Here is a 26,258-nt window from a genome sequence, read left to right as displayed (position 1 = left end):
AATAGAGCTGCAGTGAACATTGTGGTACGTGACTCTTTTTGAATTACAGTTTTCTCAGGTTATATGCCCAGTAGTGGTATTGCTGGGTCATATGGTATTTCTATTTTTAGTTTTTTACAGAACCTCCATACTGTTCTCCATAGTGGCTGTATCAATTTACATTCCCACCAACAGTGTATGAGGGTTCCCTTTTCTCCATACCCTCTCCAGCATTTATTGTTTGTAGGTTTTTTGATGATGGCCTTCCGACCGGTGTGAGATGATATCTCATTGTAGTTTTGATTTACATTTCTTTAATGATTAGTGATGTTGAGCATTCTTTCATGTGTTTGTTGGCAGTCTGTATATCTTCTTTGGAGAAATGTCTGTTTAGGTCTTCTGCCCATTTTTGGATTGGGTTGTTTGTTTTTTTCATACTGAGCTGCATAAGCTGCTTGTAAATTTTGGCAATTAATCCTTTGTCAGTTGCTTCATTTGCAAATATTTTCTCCCATTCTGAGGATTGTCTTTTCGTCTTGTTTATGGTTTCCTTTGCTGTGCAAAAGCTTTTAAGTTTCATTAGGTCCCATTTGTTTATTTTTTGTTTTTATTTCCATTTCTCTAAGAGCTGGGTCAAAAAGGATCTTGCTGTGATTTATGTCATAGAGTGTTCTGCCTATGTTTTCCTCTCAGAGTTTGATAGTGTCTGGCCTTACATTTAGGTCTTTGATCCATTTTGAGTTTATTTTTGTGTATGGTGTTAGGGAGTGTTCTGATTTCATTCTTTTACATATAGCTGTCCAGTTTTCCCAGCACCACTTATTGAAGAGGCTGTCTTTTCTCCACTGTATATTCTTGCCTCCTTTATCAAAGATAAGGTGACCATATGTGCATGGGTTTATCTCTGGGCTTTCTATCCTGTTCCATTGATCTATATTTCTGGTTTTTTTTTTTTTTTGCCAGTACCATAGTGTCTTGATTACTGTAGCTTTGTAGTATTGTCTGAAGTCCGGGAGCCTGATTCCTCCAGCTCCGTTTTTGTTTCTCAAGATTGCTTTGGCTCTTCGGGGTCTTTTTACACCACATTTTCTTTATCCGTTTGCCCATTGATGGATACTTAGGTTGTTTCCACATCTTGGCTATTTTTAATAATGTTGCAATAAACATGTGGGTACATAGGATATTATTTTCCTGTTCATCTATTGGACTTTTAGCTCCTAGATCTTAGATGTCTTTATCTGGATACACAGAGAATCTAGCAGAGCATGTGGCATTTCATAGAACGCTTAATAAATGAACTTAGCTTTTAATTATTATATGTATGTAATCATTCAGTGCTAGTGTTAAGACTAATCGCCAGTTTTAATTATGGACACACATGACTCTAGTTTAAAGGAAGAAGACTTGATTTAGTAACAGTGATTAGAGTTGGAGTCCTGATTTGAACCAAAAGATTACTCGAGTGGTTTTGTTTTCTGTGATTCTTGGTTTATAGAAGTATAGTGGCCTTGGCTGTTAGTGAAACAAGGCTTTGGTTTACTCATCAAGGATGATTTAGTGATTTATGACTAGACAGTACTTAAAAAGAAACAGTGGCTGCAATCCATCTATTTTTATGAAAACACAGTTGTTTTTTTTTAATCAACTGTGGTTCACCTCTTTTAGTGTAAATATATAATCCTTGAAAGGAAATAATCCTGAGATGTATTTATGAGGTTTGATTTTATGAAACAATAGGGAAAAATTCTAAAACAAGCATCTAAGGGTAAATACATCCAAGTGAATATTGCTCCCTTCAGAAGAGCCGCTGTTGGAGGTGATGTACTTACTTCAAACCCTGATGCCTTTGAGTACACATTTTTAGGGAAATACATTTTTGGACGTGTTGTCAAAGTCTAAAACATGTTCTTTTTAAATGTGGTGGGAAGATCTTCATATTTGAAATTTTTAATGAGGCAAAATGTCATTTAGTAATATATTTGTTTAAGATGAGTTTTTTCTTGTGTGACATATAAACTGGCTCTTAGTAATATTTGAAAGGAGGGGCCCCAAACGTGTTTTCACTAATGACAACCTCATTGGAATAAGAGTTTAAAGACTCAAACATAACTGCTTTGAAGAAAAATGTAAAGAAATTTAGATATGTGACATTTATGTTTAAAATTTAAATCAGTTTATAGTCAACTCATTGTTAATATATGAAGATATTTTACTAGTTTCAGGTGACTCCTTCATCCGTTGATTACTTTTACTATGTTTTAAAGAGACTAGCCTTTACAGTGTGTTTCTAAGTTTATATTTAATGTCCTGCAGCTTTTTTTTTATGATTTATTTTTTATGATTTCAGGGCAAGAGACTCAATAACACTTCATCAAAGTATACTTTGTTAAGCAAGAAAGATTTCATTTACTCATTGTAGAAAAGCCATACCATGAGGAAATACTAGAGCCTGTAGATAGATGAAATTATTTTTAAACATTTATTGGCTTTCTTTATTTGTCATTGGTATGAGGAAATGCAGCTGAGTATCTGATGCTAAGTAATAGAACTGGTAAATGGGTGTGGCTGTGTGCCAGTTACTCTTACACTATACAATGTCTCAGGTGCAGTTGTCGTCACTGAGGCTTTGGGTGGCAAGGAAGGGCCTTCCAGTGGTTTTTGTGGTGTATGGCATCTTTATTTTTCCTTAGTGGTGTTTTGTTCTTTTCTTTCTCGATGAAAAGCCATTAAATCTTAGTTTATTTTCTGTTGAGGCAAGCATTTGACAGGCATTTGAACTCCCTCAGCCTTCCAGAAGTGTTCACTTTGTTTTTTTGAGCTGTGACTATGGGCAACAAAATAGCACAAAGTAAAGAACTACATTTCCTGGTATTGAGTATTTCATCAGATTTATTTGATACTTGGCCTTGAGATACCCATTTGAAATATTCAGATATCTAATTTTTTACTGATAAATCATATTTTCCATGGAATAAATAAATAACAAACCTTGTAAATTAGTTATTTGAAGTGTAACTAAAGAAGACAGATACATGGGGAATTATGTACCACTATGGGTTCAGTTATCTCCATTTCTGATCTTTTTAATTACCGAGAATCTCTTATACAAGACATAGGAGTAATATTTACAGTATTTATGTAGCACCTACAAAGTGCTTTAATATACATGTTTTATCTATTCTTTAAAATACCCATGTGGAACACGTGTTCTTAACAAGATTTTTACCAGAGGACACATTTAATCGTTTACCCAAGATAACAACACAGGCTTTTGGTGACAGTCTTATCTCACGCTCTTTCTATTAAATCCCAGTGTACTTTAAATACTCTTCGAATTGTTTTGATCAGAAAAAACTACAGTTTTGCTGCTTTTATTGTGTGTTTGTGTGTGTATGTTTAATTTCTGTACTTAGATTTCATCAATAACTTCCAACAAATTCAGAATATCAGGCCATGGTTTATTGAAAAGATAAATGGGTGTATTGGGCATATGTCTCAACTGGTTCCTGAACGTGTTTAACAGAGTTGGGGCCGTTGAACCAAAGTGACATTTCGTAAAACATGAGCTTCTTAAGAACCTCACTTGTATCACAGTTTTTTTGTTTTGGTTTGGTTTTTTTGCGGTACGCGGGCCTCTCACTGTTGTGGCCTCTCCCGTTGCGGAGCACAGGCTCCGGACGCGCAGGCTCAGCGGCCATGGCTCACAGGCCCAGCCGCTCCGTGGCATGTGGGATCCTCCCGGACCGGGGCATGAACCCGCGTCCCCTGCATCGGCAGGCAGACTCTCAACCACTGCGCCACCAGGGAAGCCCCAATGTATCACAGTTTTTAAAGTGTGGAGCAGACTAATCTGCTTAACACATTATTAACACATTGAGGTGGCTTTTTTTTTGTTTCCTTGATTTCCCTTGAGCAATCTACGTGTACTAAATTGTTCACAGGTATCAGAATTAACCGTTCTCTGAAATTGTTCCAAAGGTAACTCCCCACTGCCCAGAACTAACTTCTTATATGACAAGTAGCAGCCTAGCCAAATCTCCTTCATTCATAACTTTTCTTTCATCTCTCTTTTCCCTGGACTATGAAGCTAAGACTTTGACCTATTGGAAGAAACTTAAGCTCTAGAATAAGAAAGACTTGAGGTTTGACTTGGTCTGTCTTAAGTAGGTTATTGTTAGCGCACCAGTCATATCTTTGATCTGTATTAATTCATCGTTTTATTTAATAAATTCAGATCAAGCTGGCCCCTCTCCCCACCCTGCCCTGAAAAAAGACCTCCTAGCAGGAGGTGATAATCTACACAGAGATAAAAAGGATGAATAAAGGTTTGCCAGGGGAAGAAGAGGGAAAGGAGTGTAGTGGTGAGGACGTGAAGAATCTCTGAGAGCCTGATGGCAGGAGGGAGCATGGTGAATTACAGGGACAGAAAGATGTTTTGTTTGAACTATACAGTGTGAGGGAGCTGGAAAATCTTACGATGATACTGTAAAGGGTGGCAAGGGCCCGATCATATAGTAAGCCATATTGAGAATTTAGATTTTATTCTGAGACATGGGAAATTATTGAAAGTTTTTTGGAGGGGTTTTTGTTGTTGTTGTTCATTTGCTTTGTTATTAGAAGAGAAAAGAGCTTGTCTGGTTAGATTTGTTGGAGAACAATCCTGACAGCAGTTAACCATGTAGAGCTAACGTAAGCTAATATAATAAGTATGTGCTTCCAAGAAATCTGATCGTGCATCTCTGTCTCTGATCTTTATTCCATGATACCCTCTAGTTTCCTAACCACCCCTTCCTATTCACAGTTCATTTTGCATCATCTCATTTTCTTACTCAGCCTAGAGCCCTTGGACAGCTGTTTCAATAGTTCTTTTCTAAGATCTCTTGCATTTTTCAAAGACAAAGCAGGTGATAAAACACACTTGGTATACATATTAGCATTTTGGTATATTTATCTTTTTTGTTGTTTTTATACATAGTTCTATAACATGCATGTTTATATATCCTATAGTTTTTGCTTATCTTTCTAGTATATGCATTTTCCACTTTTCAAACTTAAAAAACACCTCTACATAAATATTTGTATTGGACATGTAATATTCTGGCCCATGGGTCATCACGTACTTGACCAGTTTCCTAATGGTAGATATTTAGCATTCTGTTTTTCTGGTATTTACCTAGAATTTACTAGGTTAAAGGTTAAAATATTTTAGGTTTTTGATCATTGCTGTGTTGCCCTCCTGCATTAATTGGTATATTAATTTAAAGATATGCAGATTATGACTTGTTGAATGAGGAGGCACAAGCCACCCACTCTGGGTTGGCAAGTAGCTCCCTCAATTTTCAAGAGAAGTGAAAACCCCTGGGGTCATTTTGATTGAAGGCTCAGTTTCAATACACTCAGAAAAAGGAAGTAAAGTCACAAGATTTATTATTTAGAATCCCAGAAACGTCGCCGGGGGCTGGGGGGGTGCACAGTGAGCTGGGGGAAGAGCAGTCCTCTTCCCCAGTTCAAGAGATACAGTACAGGGTAGGAAGCACCTCTTGCAAGGTGGTTGGGATGACAGTCACTTAAATTTTTACAGGCTTGACTCTAAGTGCTTATTTTAAAAGGTGCCCCAGGAAAAGCAAAGTGGGAACTTCTGGTGGTAATCCTAATTTGAGTCCTTATCTAAATGTCCAGACTCTGGGTCTGTGTAGGGTTGTCATTCTGTAAAATGCTTAGGCAGCAACTCAGAATAGCTATTTTCTCATCGCAATTGCCAATTGCTGTCCCAAAGAATTGTACCAGTATGTGAATGTGACTATTTCCTAACGTCTTCCCCAGCATTGATTTTTTTTTTTTTTTACTTTTTAAAAAATTGCTTGCTGTTTCAGTAATAAGCGTGGTATCACATTTTATTTTTATTTCTCAGTTATTATGTGGTTTGCCATATTCCCATATACTTATCAATCCCCATGCTTCCTATCTTTTAAACATTCTGTTTGTGTCCTTTTCCCACTTATCCATTGGGAAATCTAAGTATTTTTCTTATCAATTTTATGAGCATTTGATTAACAATCTCCTTTACGTTTTTCTCTTTTGAGTATTTGTTTGTGTGTGTGTGTGGTACACGGGCCTCTCACTGCTGTGGCCTCTCCCGTTGCGGAGCACAGGCTCCAGACGTGCAGGCTCAGCAGCCGTGGCTCACGGCCTAGCCGCTCCGTGGCATGTGGGATCTTCCCGGACCGGGGCACGAACCCGTGTCCCCTGCATCAGCAGGTGGACTCTCAACCACTGCGCCACGAGGGAAGCCCTATGTCTGTTGTTTTTTATTCTGGAATAATGTTTAAAAGGTTGATGGTAATGGGCATTGTTGTTTTGATTCTGATTTTAATAGAAATATAATTTTTCACTTTTAAGCATGACATTTACAGTACATGGTATCATTCCTTATCTAGTTCTTACAATGTATTTCATAAGGAATAATCTTATAAAGGTTTTAAACTGACTTTTGTGTGACATTTTTGGTGTAAAGGAATTTGCTGTTGCTTCAGAACGTTGTTATGGAAGATCATTGAATAGCACATATTTGTCATCTTTTAAGTTAGGCATAGAAGACATTTTCTCATTCTGCTGTGATAAGAGAATGTTTCTCTGACTTTCTTCTGGGTCTCCGTCTCACTAACATCTGAACCTGAATCCTGGAGGGTGAAGGATCAGGGACTGAAGCAAAAAATATACTATTTCATTTTCTTGCTCTTAGAGTATGGCGCTTGGGTGTTTACATATGTGGGAATTTCTCAAAGCATGGGTTTGGACACACACATATAATAATACTAACAGCAAAATTACTGCGTGTAGAATGTGGGGAGCCAAGACACTGTGATAAGACTGTATATGAATTATGCCATTTATTCCTCAGGAAAAAATACCCACTATGAATAAGTTCTGCCAGCCCATATGACTTAGGGCATTGGTAACTTGCCCAGGGTTGTACAGTTGAGAAGCAGCAGAGACAGGATTTAGGCCTAGAACATTTGACACCAGAGCACAATACCCTTCACCGCTATTTTATCCCTTATTGCATTTGCTTTTGTATTTGTGCTCTTATTTGAATTCTCTTGACTGGGGAGAAACAAAAGTGACTTGTAAAATGAAATCAAACCTTAGGCATGGATGGATGGATATATAACTTACGAGCTTGAGAGATAGACACTGAGGATAATACATTTTGAAATGTTTATGGAGCCCAATAATATGGTAGTTCTTGTTTGAGTGGCAAATACTATACTGTTCCCTCCACCATCAGTAATGATAAGAACACAATTTCCTTAGAAGGAAGTATGTAATTACTATAAGGCTAGATAATACTTCTTTCTCAGGACTTAAGAGTCTGTGTGGTTGACATATGTTGTACTTATAAATTTACTGCATTTTTTTCTCTGCATTTTGCAGACACATCAGTAAGATTGGCATAATGTATAGGTGCTGCTAATGCTATAATACAAAATTTCACTTTTTGGTCACTTTTCCTCATAGGATTTCTAAGACAGCATTGAATTTTTGGCACCCTCAGAGTGAAAGACAGTTACTTTTAAGAAACCTACTTTCTGTGCAATTCTGTGTGTGGATTTTTAAAACAAGATGCAAGTATGTGGTAGATTAGGAAATATCTAAGCAATTAGCCTCTACCATTGATGGTGAAGATACTAGATTGTTGATTGGGAGGGAGGAGAAACAGCTTGCCCATTTTCAAATCATTTAGGGACTATTTCATATAATTTCTTTTCTTCATGGTGAGATTCCCTCCTGACAATAGCGAGCCAGTTAGGTTTGCCAGGGCAGAAAAATGTTCAGGAGTCACTGTACTAAGTCAGTATAGGAGAGGAACTGCTTCATTGAAGCTTAAAAGTAATTTTTCCATAAGCCTGCCCCTTAAAGAAAGAAAAAAGAAAGAGCATATTAGAAGGTTGTTACTTTTCTCTGTCTCTGAATAGAAATGCTTCCAAATGTGGAAAGAAATCTTAGTTTTAAAATTCCTTAGGAAGGAGCCCCAAAATTTCTATCTGTAGTCTTTTACCAACTCTAAGAATGCTTGAAATAGATTCTTCCTTATGTCTCACAAATTAAATTCCTCATTTGTGGCTCACCCATTTCAGTTATGCTGTCTTGCATTTTAATCTAGCTGTGTTGCTGGGCCTCTTTTTCTGACTCTTGGCTATTACTTATGTGTTTCTCTGATTCAAAAGATGGCTTACTTGTATATTTGTAGAAAATTCTGTTTTCTTCTAGTTGAAGTCCCAGTGCAGTTTGGAGTGTCAAGATCTGTCCCATGCCCAGCTGTATTCCTATTGTCTCTTTTATTGGGTTCATCACCTGGTCGTAGCACCAGATGAATCCCAGCCTTCTTTCCCTTTCTCCTTTCCTTTTCCTTCCCTTCCTTAGTACTGCCCATGTGTGTTAGACCCCCATGATTTTATCCTGGAACTAATCTTATTTTTAACTTAGGTAAGTCAGATTCTGACTTCCAATGTGCAAAAGATAAGTTTCCCTCTCCTGCACATAGGATGCTTTTAATTTTTTAAATATTTTAACATGTCTTTAAGCTTGAAAGTTTTATTACATTTTTAATACTTCCCTTAAATACAAAAAACAACGCCATTAAACTTTACTTATTAAAATGCAAAGCCTAGTGTCTTCTAGCTTTTTGAAGAGCTTTTGTCCATTATATAATCTGTAAAGTAGCCAAGAGTTCCTCAGAAGCAGGACATCATTTAGATTTAAAACAATCATGGCTTGTGTGCAAAATAATGATGTGACATAACCATTCATAGGGAGGCAACCACAGTTTTACTTTATGTGGTGACAGAACTGTTGGATACCTCCAATATTACATTTGCCATAAAGACTTTACCAAGGTACCCTAGAACAAAAAAAGGTTAAGTCATTTTGATTCTACCAAGTAGATTAAGTTGGTATGACTAGAAAGCCAGTGACACAGTTATGAGCATAGACCTTTTATTTTTTCCCAGATGTTTGACAGTGTAAACATACATAAAATACATATTAAAGTTGAGATGCTTTATATTTTGTGCAGTAAATTGAAGCCTTAAAAAGAAAACATTTCATTTAAAAAAAAGAAACTCATTAGTTTTACTTCATTAAGACAGTAAAGTAGCAGCAAGTACCGAGACATTGTGCACTTCTTCATTAAGACGAGTTGCTTCATTCACATCAGAGTCGGAAATGTGAGACTGGCTTTCTTGAATACATAATATAGCTTGAGTCACTGGTTAGATAGGGGCATATCTTCCCAACTATACATCAGGGAGGAGTTCTTTCATTAATTTCAGAAAATGCAGACCCTTAGCCAGCCAGCATGACCACAGCATTGAGCATTAAGAGAAACGAAGCATTTACTTTCCAAGCACTTGCCACAGAAGAAGGTAAGCGAGTCTTTACATTTGTGGTTGTCTCTTCCCTCCGTAAGTTAAGGGTTGTGCTTTGTTGAGGCATTTCAGAGAAATTATTTGGCATGCCACTAGTGATACTTAGGGTCATGGGTGTTGGGGATGGTTTTGTTGAGCTAGTGAGGCTTGTGTTTGTAACCATTCCATCTTGGAGGTGAATAGTTAGAGTTGCAGCTGCTGCTTCATGTGAATTGATCGTTTCTGTGGATGTATCTTCTGGATAGGGCACAAAAGCCTTGTCAGTGCTAGTAAAGGTGGTGTCTTTGCTTAGAGTGGCACCAAACGTTGTTTCCTTTGTTCGATATTGTTTGGGTATTTTGGTCACTTTGGATTGAGTTACCATACTCAGAGAGTTAATGGTGTCCACTGTCTGCATCCCGCTTACAGTGAACAAGCTTGAGGTAAATCCAGAAGGTGTGGGATATGTGTTATGTTCCTTCAAAGGTGATATCTGGCTAGAACAGGGAGTCCCTATTACATGGGCTTTTGTTTCCATCATCCACTTAAGTAAGTAAGTAATGTTTTGTTTATGGTCACATGACCACCTGTTATTGTAAAGGGTTATCTCTTGCAACTGAAAGAGCTGGTCAAAAGCTTGATCTGGAATGAATGTGAACTTATTGTTGTGCAGGTAAAGATGTGTGAGATTTGTCAGGTTTATTAATGTTCCTGGAAGGATTTGTGTCAAGGAATTGTTAGACAGGTCCACAGTATGCAGTTTGGAGGGCATGTTGGTTGGAACTGTCCAGAGTTTGTTACTACTGAGGTTGAGAACCTCAAGACTTCTCAGTGTATTTTTAATGAGGACAACCTTTTCCAGCATATTCTTAGAAACATCCAGATATTTAAGGTTCCATTGATAAGCAGTATCAGATTTTTCAAGCAGTTTAATGTTGTTGTTAGCAGCAGACATGTTCCAGAGGGACCGAGGTAACTGAGCAGGCAAGCTTTCAAGCCTGTTGTTTGAAATGTCCAGGGTCCTCAGATTGGTGTACTGGGTTAACTGGTTATGCAGATCAGTAAAGTGGTTATAAGACAGATTTAAATGGATAATATTCTCTTGCAGTCCAGATGGTAATGTAGTCAAGTTTCTGCCTGAACAGTCCACATGCCTGTGCCTCTCGGTGCATATACATTGGAGAGGGCAAATGCATAAAATACCAGGTGTGAGAAACAGAAGGATGAACAGGCTGGGAGACATTTTCAATATCTGATATTCCATCAAAGCCTGGAAACAAACAGATACACCCTTCTTTTAATATGCAAATACAATTAGGCATCTGCATGGGTCAGTTAGCATTAGGCAAAATTTTCAATAAACCTCGTTGTTGTTGAGCTCTTTTATAATTGTTCCAGTGATTAAACTAACAAAGCTCCCCTTCATTTATAGTCCAAATGCTTAATCCTTCAATTGGGGCTATGTGATAGAGACTCTCTCCCCCTACTGTCTTCTGCATTTTCTCATTTATTTTCTCCCTTCTTTTACCATAGTCTTTCTTATTTATCTTCCCAGAATGTTGATATTATAAAATGGCATTCTCGGCAAATAAAGAGTCGGAATCTTAAGCTATTACTATTTCTGATAATATTCTTCCTTACTCAGATGGGAAAAAAATGGCTGTCGTGTCTGTTTTGGTTGTTTATTTTTATTTTTGGTTTTTGGTTTTTTTCAGATCTCTGCAGTAATAAAATAGTCAATGTGTATGTAGGATGAGATTTTATTTAGATATTAAGACAATACTTTGAAATGCATCTTTGTCTTTTCAGGATAAATATATCCTTGCAAAACATTTTAAGGCACTTGAAAAATCTGACCAACACCATACCTTTAAATCTCACATTTTATAAAGTGATTTCTTTTCAGTGCCGATTCTAAAGGAAAACTGTGTATATTTACAAAGTGAATGAATATTAGAAAGAAATCCCTCAACTGACACTGCAGCAAATTTCTGGTGCATGCACTTGCTATTGAATATATATTCAATCCTAACGTTGACTTTCTCTTAAGAAAAGGAAAAAGAAAAAAATTCCGAAGTCGATTTTTTACTGATTTAAATAACAGCTTACCATAGTGTTGTCTTCTACATCAGCATCTCATTTTCTCCGGGAAACTTAAGCTTAAAGGTCGCCTTGTTCTGGAAAGTAGGAACCGCTTCTGGCTGTGGGCTGTGCTTGCCTGCTCAGCTGCATTGTGTTGCTGTGAGCTGAAGCTCTGCAACCACCTGATCAGTACCACATAGGAGGACTGCAGAGCTGTCATTGGTGCTGACTCAAATTTATTGCAAGAGGTGCACACGCAACAGAATGGACCAAAAGAAATTTTTTTTTAATTTAGTGTTGAATGTACCCATATATCTCAGATTTGCTGTAGGATGGAAAACCTCGTGCACATTAGACCTGGCCTTTACCCATTTCTGTGTATTTGAGCTTAGGCTCCACATTTTAACATTCACCTCGTGAAGAATCTGTGGTTCTTTTTATTGCGCCTACTGTTCATTCATTTTATACATTGAAAAATGTTGAAAATGACTTTGACCTTCCTTGTGGATGGTTTTCTAAGATATTAGTTTAACTATTTTTTAACTCTGCCTTTTTATTTTTTCTAAAATGGTACAATTGTCTTATCACTTTTTAAAATAACATATGACAATCTGTTTGGTTTTTTTATGTACCCCCCCCCACCAAATATGGTGATTATTATATACAATCAGGTTTTCACATTTATCAACCACCTAACTGTTCATCTTTTGGAGAAGTACATAAGTACTTAAGTATGATTATTTTGTTTTTATCTTTCTGATACAAAGGATTGTTTGACCCAGGCTGTGCACAAACGAGGCTGCATTTTTTAATGAGCATCTAATTCTTTTAATTATCAGTTCATGTAGTAAAGTAAATGTATTTTATTTGATGTCTTTTGGGTTAAGGATTTTTTTCTTCATGAAATTACTTTGGTCAGTGGATATGAATATTGTTGTCTCCAGAGACATCTTTGGTACTATATGAATGACCATTTATTTGATTTTATGTTTTAAAAATAATAGCATAGCAGCTTCCCTGGTGGCGCAGTGGTTGAGAGTCTGCCTGCCAATGCAGGGTACACGGGTTTGTGACCCGGTCCGGGAAGATCCCACATGCCACGGAGCGGCTGGGCCCGTGAGCCATGGCCGCTGAGCCTGCGCGTTGGAAGCCTGTGCTCCGCAACGGGAGAGGCCGCAATAGTGAGAGGCCCGCGTACCGCAAAAAAAAAAAATAATAATAATAATAGCATAAATTTTAGTTGATTTCTTCAGAACGTTTCACATTTTATCTTACTGAGAAAACAATTTACATTGTTTTTAAATTACATGAAATAATGTAAAAGGGAAAACTTTCATTAGGGGCTTTATAAAATAAGACCAGATTTATGACAACTTCTGCTCCACTCTTTTTTTTTTTTGAGGTACGCAGCCTTCTCACTGTCGTGGCCTCTCCCTTTTGGATTTATTTCCATCTGATGGGTAATAGTATCTCAGTTCAATTTTAAATACATCTTGCTTATTATAAGAAAAGTTGTATGCTTTATATATGTTTTTAAGGATCATTTAAATTTTTCTTCTGTGACTATCTTTTATATGTTTTGCATGTTTTTTTCTAGTGTGTTGTGGGTATCCCCCCCGCCACAGTCTGTATTTAAGTTTTTTAAACTTTAGGGATATTAGCCCTTTGTCTTAACTTAAGTTGCACATTTTCCCCCCAGTTTGTCCTTTGTCTTTTGACAAAGGTATGTTTTTTTCTTTTTTAATAGTGTTTGTTTTACATTTAAAAGTTTTATGTAATTGGACTTCCTTTTTTTTTTTAATTAATGCTTCTGGATTTTGAGTCTCAACTAGGAAGGTTTATCCCACTTTCAGATTATAAAGGAATGCACTCATATTTCTTCTATTTTTTATATAATTTCATGTTTTATATTTATATCTCTGATTTATTTGGTGTTTATTCTAATGTAGTATGAATCCAGTTTCATCTTTTTCAAGTACCTATCCAGTTGTCCCAATACTGATTTGAGATTTGAGTCTGTTTCTGGACTTTCCATTCTGTACCATTGATCTGTCTAATCATGTACTAATATCGCAGTGTTTTACTTATAGGTGCCCATATATTTTGCTACTTCACTTTTTGTTCAGAACTAGGTAATAACAACAATTAGAGTCACTCTCATCTAATTCATTGTGTTGCCCACCACCAACACCAAATGGAATACATGTGTGATAAATGTATGTTGCAATGTGTGAGGTAGGTGCTCTTTGGTCCTATGTTAGTGAAAAGAATGCTGAACCAGGAGTCGGGTAACAAACTCAGCTTTCACTACCACTTCTAAGCAAGTCACTTACTCTCTCTGGGCCTGTTTTCTCAGCATTTAACAAATAAAAGGAGCTGAACTAGATGGTCTTGAGGGTTGTTCTGAATCTGGTTAATGGGATCTGGTAAGAGCACCACTGCTGTGTAGTATGTAGTTCAGTCTACCTTTTATTCCCCTGTGCTTTGTCCTTTTGCCGTAGTCATGAAATAAACTTTCTCTTCTGAATTCTGCTTCTTTAGTCTTTTCTGTAGGTTTTTCTTTGTTCCAGCGTTTTCTTTTCTCCTGTGTTTCTTTAGCTTGCGTTTCTTTCTGCTGATTAGGCAAAGGATTGCCACTGTTTGGCTGCTCAGCTTCCACTGACCTCAGTGGGGAAAATTGCATTCAGTAAATAGGAATTACTTTCCCCCTGGCAGAGAATTTCTTAAAAAACAAAAAGCAGCTGCTGACAGGAGTCTGTTCTTCCGTTGTACAAAGAACAGAAGGAGAAAAGCTGCCTCTGTAGTGTTTGAAGAAATCAGACACGACTATGACCAGGTCATCAGCTCTTTGATTTGTCTATGAGGGTTGGTATTTCCCAATACTGCTCCTTCAAGAGGTCAGGAAAAGAAAGTGATGAAAAAGAAGAGCAAAAGTATGGAAAGAGCCCGTTAGGTAACAATCCTATATGTAAAGCAAGAAAGGTTATGGTGATTTAAGGCATGTCAAAGTCTTGACCAAATATAAAAACTTTATCCTTTATTTACCCTAACTAGAATACTTAAAATTCAAACGAATAAGCAGAAATTCTTAACCTCCTAATTGCTGCTAAATAAATTAACCTCAAAAATGGTAAGTTTGAAAAATACATGAAAGAACTTTTTAATGTGGAAGACAGAGGAAAACCAGTGTAATATGACAATAAACATCATGCTTATTCAAGAAAAATAAGAAGTGCAAAGGAAGTGTGTCTGCAGATAAAAAGTTGTTTAAGAGTCAGTAAGGTACTCTTTAAAGGATTTAAAGAGAAACATTGTATATAAAATTTCGGTGTCCAAAAGCCTGCTAGTTTTTATTAAGGTGGAGCTTTATTGGTTTCTTGAACACCAGTGCTGCCAGTAAATACCATATTTTATTCTGAAAAATCCCAGAGCTATGAGAGGTTCTCCAAGGGTAGGTTACCACTATGGCCTCCGTCTTTCATTCTAAGTGACTGTCCCCCGAGTTCGGGTGGGGTAAGGCGGGAGAATGTGCGCTTTTGGGCAGAGGAGCACTTCTGCAGGCATGGGCTGGCATCTCCACAAGGATCAGCCAGTGGACTCTCTCCGTCTTAACTTTGACAAAGATTGGGCCCGCCCCTACTCTGATAACTCAGATTTATCACTTGTCAGGTAATGAATAAAAGATGAAATTCTGTGTAAGAAAGGTAGTTAAGAGTTTTTTTAAAGTTGAGAACCATCTGTATTTTGATACAATCCTTTTTTTCTGCAAAAAGTCATCCGAATTTGGAATGAAGCCATAGAGGTTTGGTGTGTTTTTTGGGTTTTTTTTTTTGTTTTTCTTTTATAAGATTTCATTTTTGGGGGGTGCTTGAGGCATATAAGGAAACTTTGGGAATTCCCTGGCAGTCCAATGGTTAGGACTCCACACTTTCACTGCTGAGGGCCCGGGTTCAGTCCCTGGTCATAGAACTAAGATTCCGCAAGCTGTGCAGCACAGCCAAAAAAAAAGAAGAAGAAACTTTTTAAAGTGGTTAGTTCTAAAACTTGTGTTCCCCCAACAAGATAAGAAAAATGTCTACGTTTTATGGTGTGTGCTCGTATTTTTTTCAGAGTAAATGTCCCCAACTCAGCCCCTCAATTTGATGCTTTAATATGTTTGTCTGACAGTTTCCAATGAGAGCTAAAAGGAAATTTATTCTCAAATAGACATGCATTTTAATCTCTCATCCCTACACACTTGGAATATTTATTTAATACCCGAGGTATTAATTTAAAACTTACAGTTTTGTTTAAAACTTGGAGTATATATTTAAATTCTCTCACACACACACTCCCTCAAACTTTGAAATGGAAAAATAAAATTTTATTTATTCAAGGTAACTTTATACACAGCTTTTCAGGGAAAAAAATATCTATTGGGTAATAATAAGCATATGTAGATTGCTTGTTTCCAAAACGGCTAAGTTATTGATACACATACCATCCACATATGTAAAATGTACTGTACATTAAAGTTAGGGCCTATAGCCAGTAAATAGACCACTGTTATATAATTTTTTTTTTTAAAGTTCCACCTATGCACATAGGCTTTGAGCAGATTTCAGGTAGTTCCTGAATAAAAATCAAAAGTGGCTACCAATTGCCATTTAATGTATTTCATCACATGAAGAAAAACAAAAGATTGGCGTCCTTTGAGAAGAATAGAAAATCAGCTAAAAAGCAGGTAGTAGTTATAACAGTTCTGCAGGTGGGGGTGGCAGGGATTCATTGAGATTTTGATCAAAGTCAGGAGGACTAGGGAACTGCTGACACTGGATCTCCTGGTTTTTCATAAAATCTCCTGGAGGCAGGGTCAAGTTAACTGAGTCAGGGGGAGGTGGAAATGACTGTTTGAACTCAGAATCATGATCTTCACAGACGTGATTGGGGCAGTCCAGAGGTGGTGGGAGATTGGTGGAATCATTTGGAAGAGGAGATACAGTTGTCACTGTGGGTCTGTCAGATTGGTTACTCGCCTGTCCTTCCAAATCAAGAGAGGGAGGAGGCGGTGGAGGCGGATCTGCATCATCTGAAGAGGAAACAGCAGTGCCAATTGTTGATCCGTCAGCACTGTCTTCTGATGTGCCATTTGCTTGATCTTTTATTTTCTCTGTTTTGGGAGTGTTAGAATCTTCAATGTTTTCGTTTGATTCAAACAACTTAATTTCTAAGTCATCTGCTAAAAGTGTGCTTTTGCTTGGTTTCCAGGCCCTAAGTGAAACAATTGATGTACGTTTTGGAAACACTTCATTTTCTCTAATGTTATCCAGATATACGTCAGGGGTTTCACCATCAGCAAATGGAGACCTACCTGCCCAATTTTGATCATGTAACACTGGTTTTCGCAAGCATTTCCACAATACAATCATGATTATAGCTACCACCATAGCAGTCAGAACTAAACCAATTAATATGGCCACTGTTGAATTAGAATTGGTTTTCTGTGGGCTCTTGTTTCTAGTGGTAGTTTCTAGGTTGAATCCTGGTGTACTCCTAGGTGAACTTCTGACAGTTGGTGTTGGTTGTATGGATAGATTATGAGCAGTTGGTGGTATTGATTTTCTAGAGGAGGTGTGGATAGATGATGGTTGTTGAGTGGGAGTACAGACAGATGCTGGTGGTTGTCTGGTAGAAGAATGGGCAGGTGTTGATCGTTGTCTGGCAGAGGTGAACACAGGTAGTGCTGTCCCTTGGGAGGAGGTGTTGGCCATTGGTATTGGTTGTCTGGTGACATTATAGGCAAGTGGTTGTCCAGCAGAAGTATGTGCTGCTGGTTTCCCAGAGGACACATTGACATCTGGTGTTGGTTGTCCAGCAGCAACTTCGGCAGTTGTTATTGGTTGTCCAGAAGAAAGGTTGTTGAATTGTGTTGGTTGACCCAAAGGATTCTCTGTTGTGCTTTGAGAATTAGCTGAGACGTATGACCTTGATGTTCTAAATATAGGAGACTGTGATTGCTTCTCTGTTGTAGCTGCTTCTGTCTCTGAGAAACAAGTATCGTTCAGATGTCCACAAAACAAAATTATGGTGAAATATTTGGGATCCATTTCAGAATGTTTCCTCTTTACCAGTAGTTCTATAATAAAAGAAAGAAGGACAATTAGGTATCATTTACTATCTGGCATAAAGTAGGTAGGTATTTGATAAGTACTTATCTTTCCTAATTTAGACTTGATACACTATGGGCTAATGTGACCAACTCTTAAATATACTCTAATTTATCATATAACATTTGGAATTCATAGGCAGTGATCTCTCTGCTTTCATAAGATCTGTACTTGGCCCTGCTGCCCCTGTAGGTTTATTACATTACAGTCCTTCGTTTCACAGTCATACGTCTCAAATGCATAGGCTCTATATGCTGGTACCATGTGCATGCTACTTTTTCCTCTGTTTACTGCTAGAAATACTTTGATCCTGCTGCCTCGAAGGACACCAGTAACCGTCTATTACCTAATCCAGTGGTCTTTTCTTTCTCTTTTTTTCCTCTCTTGATCACATTTGACACTGTTGATTACTCCTTCACTGCTATTCGAGTAGCTCTTCGTAGTCATCTTTCTTTCATGCTCATCTCACTAGCTCCTGTCTTTCTCTTGCGTCCTAAATATGGTACTTGATAACTTGATATGTACTCTGTCCTCACTCTTAACTACTTTTCTTAATCCTGAATCTGTAAGGTTTCAGCTCTTACCTTTATGCTCTAACTCCCAAACCTGTATATCCAGCCTAAATTTCCTTAATTCTTGTTCCATTTGTGTGACTTCTTGGTGGACATTTCCATTATATATATCACGATCAGCAAATTGAACATATTAAAAACAGAATTCATCTTCATCTCGATAGTGACTCCCGTCCTAAATTCTCTATTTTTGTTAATGGTACTACCTTTGTGAGTTTCTCACGCACAGAACCTATTGTATTAAATAATCTTTGCAGCAGCATCAGTGTCCAGCACAGTGTCTTTATATTAGGACCTCATATTTTTAAAGGATTCGATTCAACTCATCGTCCTAGGCTCAGAATCCTCAAGTGCTCTGTGAATCTGGCTGAGTAAGCAGTCTTGCTGCTGCCTTCACTTATTAATTGATGAACACCACCATTGTGTCAGGCCCTGTTCTGGTTTAGGAGATACCCCCCCAATTTTTTTTTAAGTTTCTATTGGTAGAAACAATAAATAAATAAATATAATTTGATAAGTTTTCTCACAAAGGTTTGCAGAAGATGCACAGAGGAACTAAGCTAGCCTGGGAGGGCTTCAGGGAAGGTTTCTCAGAGAAGTAAAACTTGAACTGAATCTTGAAAGGTCTGTAAGAATTAATTAAGCAAATAAAATATTCCAGCCAGGGGAACAACATAAAGGACCTAAGAAAAGAAGGCACGTCTATAAGTTTGTGGGATGTGGCAGATGCTAAAACTTGAAAAGTTTTAAGTTCCAGTTCTACTTCTACCACCTAACTACCTATCTAACCATGAGAACTAGTCACTTAATCTCTCCTGTTTTCAAATGCCTTATCTGTCAAGTGAGGATGCTTTTCAGCTCCGTGTGTAATATACTTGTTTTGCACATCATTAAACACAATGGTAACTATTTGGTTATTTCTTAACATTAGGGAAAGGAAAATCTCAGGGTTTTAGATCCTGGTCTGTATGATTTGAAACTATAGTTTTTCTCTGATTTTTAGGCAATCTGAGAGAGATTTGATGGTCTGTGCAGGATACAGTAATAGAAGAAGAACTCCCTCAAGTTTTGCAAATAGATTTTTCAGTATATTTGAGTAGTTTTCATTGCTTACTCCTCTGCCACTTGGTACACAGTAGAAAAAAAGACGTAATTTTTTTCCTGTACAGTCTCTTTATTTTCTCTGTAATACTTAAAGCCTAAATTTTAAAATATTTCTCCTTTAAACCCCCTGCACACTGCTGATGAATTAGTCTTCTTACAAGCATGTATGATCAGGTTACTGTTCCCTTGCTTGAGAGTTCCCCATTGCTGTCAAGATAAAAATTCTAAACTGAATTTTCTTCCACCTGGCTCAAGATTACCAGTCCAGATTCATATCTCATGACTGAAACTTCTCATTCCTTATCTTACATACTCCCTAAACACACACTTTTTTTTTTTTTTTTTACTAAACAGACACTTTTCATTATGCTGTTTTTCACCCTCTGAGAGTGTGTTCTTTCTTCCACACCCAGCCTCTTCTTCCCCCTCTGGCTGCCTAACTGAACCTGTCCTCGTCTGTCAGACCTCAGCTTAAATTCCCTTCTTAGACCAAATTCTCTGTGACTGACCACAGCCCAAAGAGCTCAGCCATTCCCTGAATCCCCGAAGTTCTTGTTATCTTTATAGTTCCTTAGATAATTCTTCATGTATGTACCTCACTCACACTTCTTTTCTCTTAAATAATTGTGTTTTTTAAATTACTTTTCACATTTTCTTTTTATTATCCCCACCCCCTCAAACAAGATTTTAAAGAACCTTGAAGAAGGCAGAAAGAAACAAAGAAAATTCCTTATCTAGAACATCCTATGTGTTGCACCGTCTCAGGTGTTTTCCATACTTCATTTCATTTAACCTTTAAATAACTCTGAGAAAGATGGAGTAATCCTTGATTTATAGATAAAGAGAGAAATTCAAATGCTTTAAGCAATTTGCTGAATGTTATGTCATTATTAGTGGCAGACTGGGAATTTATACCCAGGACCATCTGATTCCAAAGCATATGCTCTATTCTGCCACCCCCAAGCTGCCTCATGTCTTTATATTTTGATTCCTTTACAGCAGAGTGCTGCTGTATATGTCAGCAGCTCAGTAAACGCTTAACCTATATTGGGCTTCTTGGTTCTTTTCCATGTCAGTTTTTCAGTTTATTAATACTTCTACCAGAATGTAAGCAGAGAAGGTAAAATCTGAGTTATTAAATTATGCTTTATATCAACTTTGCAAAAGGTTTAATAAGGAAAAAAATTGAAACTTTCGGCATAAATATGGGAATTTAAATCATCTCTAGTTGGTTATCATCCATGCAGTTCCTACCTCCTATTCTTACAGATTACCCCTTCCCCCAAAAAAGGCCTCATTGGAAAGTGTTATTCTTTAGAGTTTCACTTTAGTTTTCAAAAAATGCCATCCAAAGCAACAGAAAACATAGGCCATGAATTGTCTTCGCCAAAAAAGTGTTTCTTCTTTTGTGACTTTTCTTAAATTTTTTTTAAAACCCACACAGTTCCTTTTTTCAGTTAGCTGAAAAAGGCATTAAAGAAGGAAAGAACCCAAATAGGAATATAATTATCAGACCAGTTTAGTCTGTAAGATCAATTTTGATAGGTTCATAGCCTCTTTTGTCAATAGGAACGTCGTAGACCTTCAGTGTATGAGATTTGCCACTTGTCATTTAAGGGTTACAGCAATATTAAAACCAAATTCTATTTTTTACCTATCCTACTCCTTTCTCCAACTCCTCAGTTAGCTATCTAACCTCCTAGGGTCTGCTACGTCAGAATACTAGAATGTCTTAGAATTCTACTACAGCAATTCAGAATAGTCCAGAAAAAAGGAACAGGATTTTAAAAAAGAATAAATAGGGGGTATAATAGTGAAGAAACTGGCTTTTTTTTCTAGTTCAGAGACAGTGAGGCCAGTGTTATTACCAATGCAGAAAGTTATTTAACATATGTATTTTAAATATATATATAAGCCATGTATACCTGAAATACCAACATTGCTTCTGCAGGGAAAGAGGGTAGAAAGAAAGAACCATATGGGGCAAGGGAGTAAAAAGGAGGAGAAAATATTGGATTAAATGAAATGAAAAAGGAATACAAAGAAATACAAAATAACACAAAGGAGAAAAATAAAGCAAAACTTAGAGTAAGCAGCAAATACATGGAAAAGGGGAAGGTAAATGGATTAGAGAAGGTATTGAAGAAAAGTTAATAAAAAAGCTGAAGAATAAATAGTGATTATGCATTTAGCAAGAAGTTAGGGTAGAAGGTTAAAGTGAACAAAATTAGATGTTGGGGGAGAAGACTGAAGTAGAAGAAAGAAGGAACCACAAAATGCTGCTCTCCGTCTTTGCGGATACAGGGAACCAGCAAAGAGGAACGATCTTCCCAAAATGGAGGACAGGACTTAAATCACCCACCTTCTCAAACTCACTTACCTTTCATTTCAGGCTCTCCTATCTGTTCTAAGTATCCTTAAGATTCCCCACCTCCCTTTTTTTCCTGGCACTACCCAGAAGCATACTTGTTGATTACTCTAAATAACCTATGCACAATCTATATAGCATTTTTCTAGAAATCCCTTAGTCTGCTGCTCAGGGAAACCCTGAATTTGTCTACTTTTACACGGCAGTATTTTGCTCATTATTTTAGTTTTGGACTTTGAGGTTTAAGTCTGTGATTTTGGTCTAGAACATTTTTTAAAAAGAAGAAAAAAATCAGCTGTTTTAACTAAGCATTTTAAAGGCAGTTATAGTGAAGTAGGAGTCCCCATATATTAGACATGTTCTCATAGATATAATGCATAAGTACATAAAGGATTTAGCATTTAAAATTGATGCTAAGTTGGATATGATAAGAGAGATGTCGTCGTCTTTTAAGGGGAATCAAGGAGATTTGGATAGCATATCCTAGACAAGGCAAGTGTAGGTAGCAGTATCAAAAATATCATTTGAATTTCGGTTACTTTGATATAATGTTATAATATAATAGATTAAAATATAGTGTACCTAAATTTTATTGTATCTCCAACTAGTAATGTTATGAAACCAGAAAAGGAAGAACACAGCAGTTCCATATCTTGAGGAAAGGCAGAAAGGGAAATTAACTTTGAACTATGATAGGAATTATTTGATGATTATTTTTTATCAATAGTAATAGCTACCATTTACTGAGTACATGCCAAATGTTCAGCACCATCCTATTTTAATGAGCAAGGTGATGTTATCATCATCTTACAGATAAAGCTGAGGCACAGAGAAGTTGGGTAACTTGCCAGAGTGTCACAGCTCTAAACAGTGGCACTGATACAGAAACCAGTCAGTCCTGTACTAGAGCTCTTTCCTTCTGTTACATTCGTAGTAAAATTATGCAATAGGAATGCTTTATGAGGGGAGGAGATGTGAGCTCTCTGGGAACAGATATGTTAGTAACTTTTGGAGTTAGTCTTGTATAAAAGGTTGGACAAGAACTACCAGGAAACCATTTTAGTCCTGTGACTATGAAAACAGCTCTGGGAGTTTTGAATGGTTAGCCTATAAGCTGTCATATTTGAGGTGATTTTTAATGTCCAATGATTGGACATTGATAGGCATCAGATTTATATTTAACAATTTCAGACTTATTCAGAATTCATAATTTCCTTCTGAGTAGAATTATATAGGCATTAGTTGAAAAACACAAGCACTATTAAACTCTACATTTGAGACTGACCCTTTAAAAATATATAGACAGGACGTCCCTGGTGCAGTGGTTAAGAATCCGCCTGCCAGTGCAGGGGACACGGGTTTGAGCCCTGGTCCGGGAAGATGCCACATGCTGCGGAGCAGCTAAGCCCGTGCGCCACAACTACTGAGCCTGCACTCTAGAGCCTGTGAGCCACAAATACTGAGCCCACATGCCACAAATACTGAGCCTGCATGTCACAACTACTGAAGCCCACATGCCTAGAGCCTGTGCTCCGCAACAAGAGAAGCCACCGCAATGAGAAGTCTGAGCACTGCAACGAAGAGTAGCCCCTGCTCGCCACAACTAGAGAAAGCCTGCACGCAGCAACAAAGACCCAACGCAGCCAAAAATTAATTAATTAATTAATTATTTTTAAAATATATCTATATATATAGACAAGTCTTGCCAAAAAAAAGAGATACAAATCTTTATTTTTTTAACTTCTGTAATAGTTACTTAGAAGAAATCCAAAGTGGACTTATATGAGGGAAAGTCGTAAGTATTTAATGAAATGTTGAAATAGGATATCACCACCCACTTTATAACTGTTATATTACAAGTCTATGTAAACTCTTTGCAGTTTTTATTTTGGAGGATATTCACTTTGTAATTGTCCAGCTTACTTACAGAATAAGCATCTTTTCTCCATATTAACAACTTTCTATTCTGTGGGTATTTTTTTCTATATCTATTTTACACTGTTTACCAAAGACTCAGATTATAATACATGACATAAATATGTAGATGATATGAGTATATATATACACATTTTATCATAGCAGTTTTCTCTTAGTTGTAAAAATGAAGGATAATATTTTCATGTCATCATTATTACTTAAATTTAAAATTCTATTTGTGTGAAAAATAAAGCATATATGATGATAATTGAATATCTCATCTAATCACCTTTGGGTTTTTTTTTTTTAATTAGGCGAAGGTGACCATTCTTACCATGGAAACTAAAGGGGTTTAAAAAGTAAAAATAATTTAGGTCTGTGGATTATGCTTATATACAGGAGAATTTTATAGACAGCAAATCAGAACTTTTAGCAATTGGTATTTTGGGGTTGTAAATTCAGTCATATCCCCATGAATTCTAGTTTTATTTCCAACCCTTAGCGTTTTCTGTCGTGGCTATAGATTTATTTCTTTTAATTACAGAGCTAAGGTCAACAAACATAGTGAATCAATAAACTTTAAAGGGTTTAACATTATAGAAACCTAGGTGAAAATTGTTTTTTCAACACTGAATTTTTAAAATTCCATGCAACAAAACCACAATACCTGTTATAGACATCTTTAGACTCTCAGACTTTAAGTTTAAAATAATAATGAAATTTTAGTTTTAAAAATAAATTCTGTATAAAGCAAAGATCAAACCAGATTACCAGTGTGAAAATTGTCTTACCTCAGCTGTTAACTTGTTTTGCAGAATGCTGAATTCTTGTTCTAACTGGACATTTTGGTCATTTGGCTAAGAAAGCAAAAGGGGTGGTTCAGTTCAGATTAAAAATGGTCCTTTAGCAAACTGAAATGGTTTCTGTAGAAAAAGAGGAAGTTTATCAATAGTTGGTTCCGGAAGTGCAGTAAGCCACAAAATGACTAAGAAATGTACTACTTTAACAGAATTTATTTTGAAACAATTTGGAGCTACATGATTTGAGTGCTTTTAATTAACATTTAGAGGTAAACATTTGAGACTCTCTAGTAATGTGATTATGTAATTTAAAATAGAACCTTGGAGAGAAAATTATATGTTGTAAGGAAAAACTGCCAGTCAGGTTATTACCCATAGTGAGATTTCTTTTCATAACAAATGAATGATGTATCCTGTTTTCTTGTATGACCTTAGGCAAGTCGCTGCACTTCTGAGTCACCATTTCCTCCTCCGGAGGAGTATTTCTATTATTGAGTTTTGTGAGGATTAAGTAAGATAACATAACATGTGTAAATGCCTTACACACAGTAGATACCCAGTAAATGTTAATGTTATTTCCTCATACGTAATTTAGGCTAAGCCCAGGTAAAAGTGTGATTAATTTTTGACCAAATACTTTCCTAAATGATTTTTGAGTTCAAGTCCACAGCTCTTTGGTTACCGACAAAGTAAGTGTCGGTGCAAAGTAAAATAAATCGGGAATCATTTTTTAAATAAGTTAACTAATAAGCAAAGTATGTTGAGAAGAGTATGAGTCAGTCTGAATACAGATTTCTTTGGGCACGTCACCTTCTAGCCTCTTTCCTCATCTGAAAAATGGAGATCATAATTCTTAATTTATAAATGTATTATGGAATTAGATAAGTGTAAAGTGCCTAGCATAGCACCTATTATAGTAGATACAGTAAGCATTAAACCATGCCCCGCTTTCCCCTGGTCACTGCAGAGGAACACAGATTGTTAAGACCTCGTTCTTAACTTCAAGGCACTTAAAACTTGGTACAAAAAGAATAATTTTTTTTAAATATGCTATAAACTTATTTTATGTAATATAATTTGCTATATATATAGTATACAATATGCTATAAACTTTTTAAATATGGTATAAACTTTTGTTTCACTATTTTTAAATCCCTGGATTAATAAGCATGTGGACCATAGCACCCCAAGGGTAGAAAACAAAAGTGTCTTAGTTCAAAGATAACTTTTAAATTTTGAATTCAAAACATATCTTAACCTATCATCTTTAAACACTGGTCAAGTTGGGAAAGGAGCCACTTTTCATGAGTTACCATTGGATACTGTCAATCTGAGTATCTGTGTTTAATAGCCAAGATAGTGAGTGATGAATTTTAAATATTCCTGCAATAGCTTTCTGTTTTGTGAGAAAATGTATGTTGAATAGGAAAGTAGTTGTCTAGTTAATTTCTTCTTTTTAAAAAGGCACTAATTTGTTTCAGTTTACTGACAAGTATTTATATATGACACTTGATTCAAGGACTGCTTTGTGTTGTCACTGTTTGTTCTAGTACACAATCTCAGATTTTTTATTTGCACAGAATGGGAGCTCTGCCCAACCAGTGTCCTTTCAAGTCTGATCCTTTTTACCCCTCAAAAGATAACCTGATGTACCACAATTGGCATGAGTATTCTCTTGCTTTCCTTTTTCCTTTGTTGATGTTTACCTTTTTCTGAAATAATGTGGTTATGATTTGTTATTTAGGAAATGGATTTTTTATAAATTGGTAATAAATTGATAATAAAATTGATGCTTTTTCCCCCCTCTCATTTTAAGAGGTAACCTTAAAAAAAATGTAACCTAGATCTTTGGAGCTGTGGAAATTTTAAGAATTGAATTTGAT

The 26,258-nt window shown here is 36.6% G+C and overlaps 3 protein-coding genes across 9 annotated transcripts in view; 1 reads left to right on the top strand and 2 right to left on the bottom strand.

Moving 5' to 3' along the window:
• Window positions 1-26,258, top strand: part of NF1 (neurofibromin 1) — a 251,530-nt gene that overhangs the window by 169,935 nt on the left and 55,337 nt on the right. The window lies entirely within an intron of this gene.
• On the bottom strand, window positions 3,030-11,921 carry OMG (oligodendrocyte myelin glycoprotein). The gene is made up of 2 exons (XM_059998782.1): window positions 11,496-11,921; window positions 3,030-10,656 (listed from the first exon to the last, which is right to left on the bottom strand). The coding sequence occupies exons 1-2, from the start codon at window positions 11,496-11,498 to the stop codon at window positions 9,325-9,327; spliced, it is 1,335 nt and encodes a 444-aa protein (XP_059854765.1). The 5' UTR covers window positions 11,499-11,921; the 3' UTR covers window positions 3,030-9,324.
• EVI2B (ecotropic viral integration site 2B) lies at window positions 15,419-25,055 on the bottom strand. 2 transcript variants are annotated; one of them, XM_059996369.1, is made up of 2 exons: window positions 24,367-25,055; window positions 15,419-17,583 (listed from the first exon to the last, which is right to left on the bottom strand). In XM_059996369.1, exon 2 carries the CDS (start codon window positions 17,552-17,554, stop codon window positions 16,199-16,201), a length of 1,356 nt encoding a protein of 451 aa, XP_059852352.1. In that variant the 5' UTR covers window positions 17,555-17,583; window positions 24,367-25,055; the 3' UTR covers window positions 15,419-16,198. The 2 variants fall into 2 exon arrangements, with proteins under 2 accessions (XP_059852352.1, XP_059852353.1); XM_059996370.1 differs by having other exon boundaries at window positions 15,419-17,569.

The sequence above is a fragment of the Delphinus delphis genome, chromosome 19, assembly GCF_949987515.2.
Source record: "Delphinus delphis chromosome 19, mDelDel1.2, whole genome shotgun sequence".
Lineage (NCBI taxonomy): Eukaryota > Metazoa > Chordata > Mammalia > Artiodactyla > Delphinidae > Delphinus > Delphinus delphis.
This window is presented reverse-complemented; position numbering and strand designations above follow the sequence as displayed.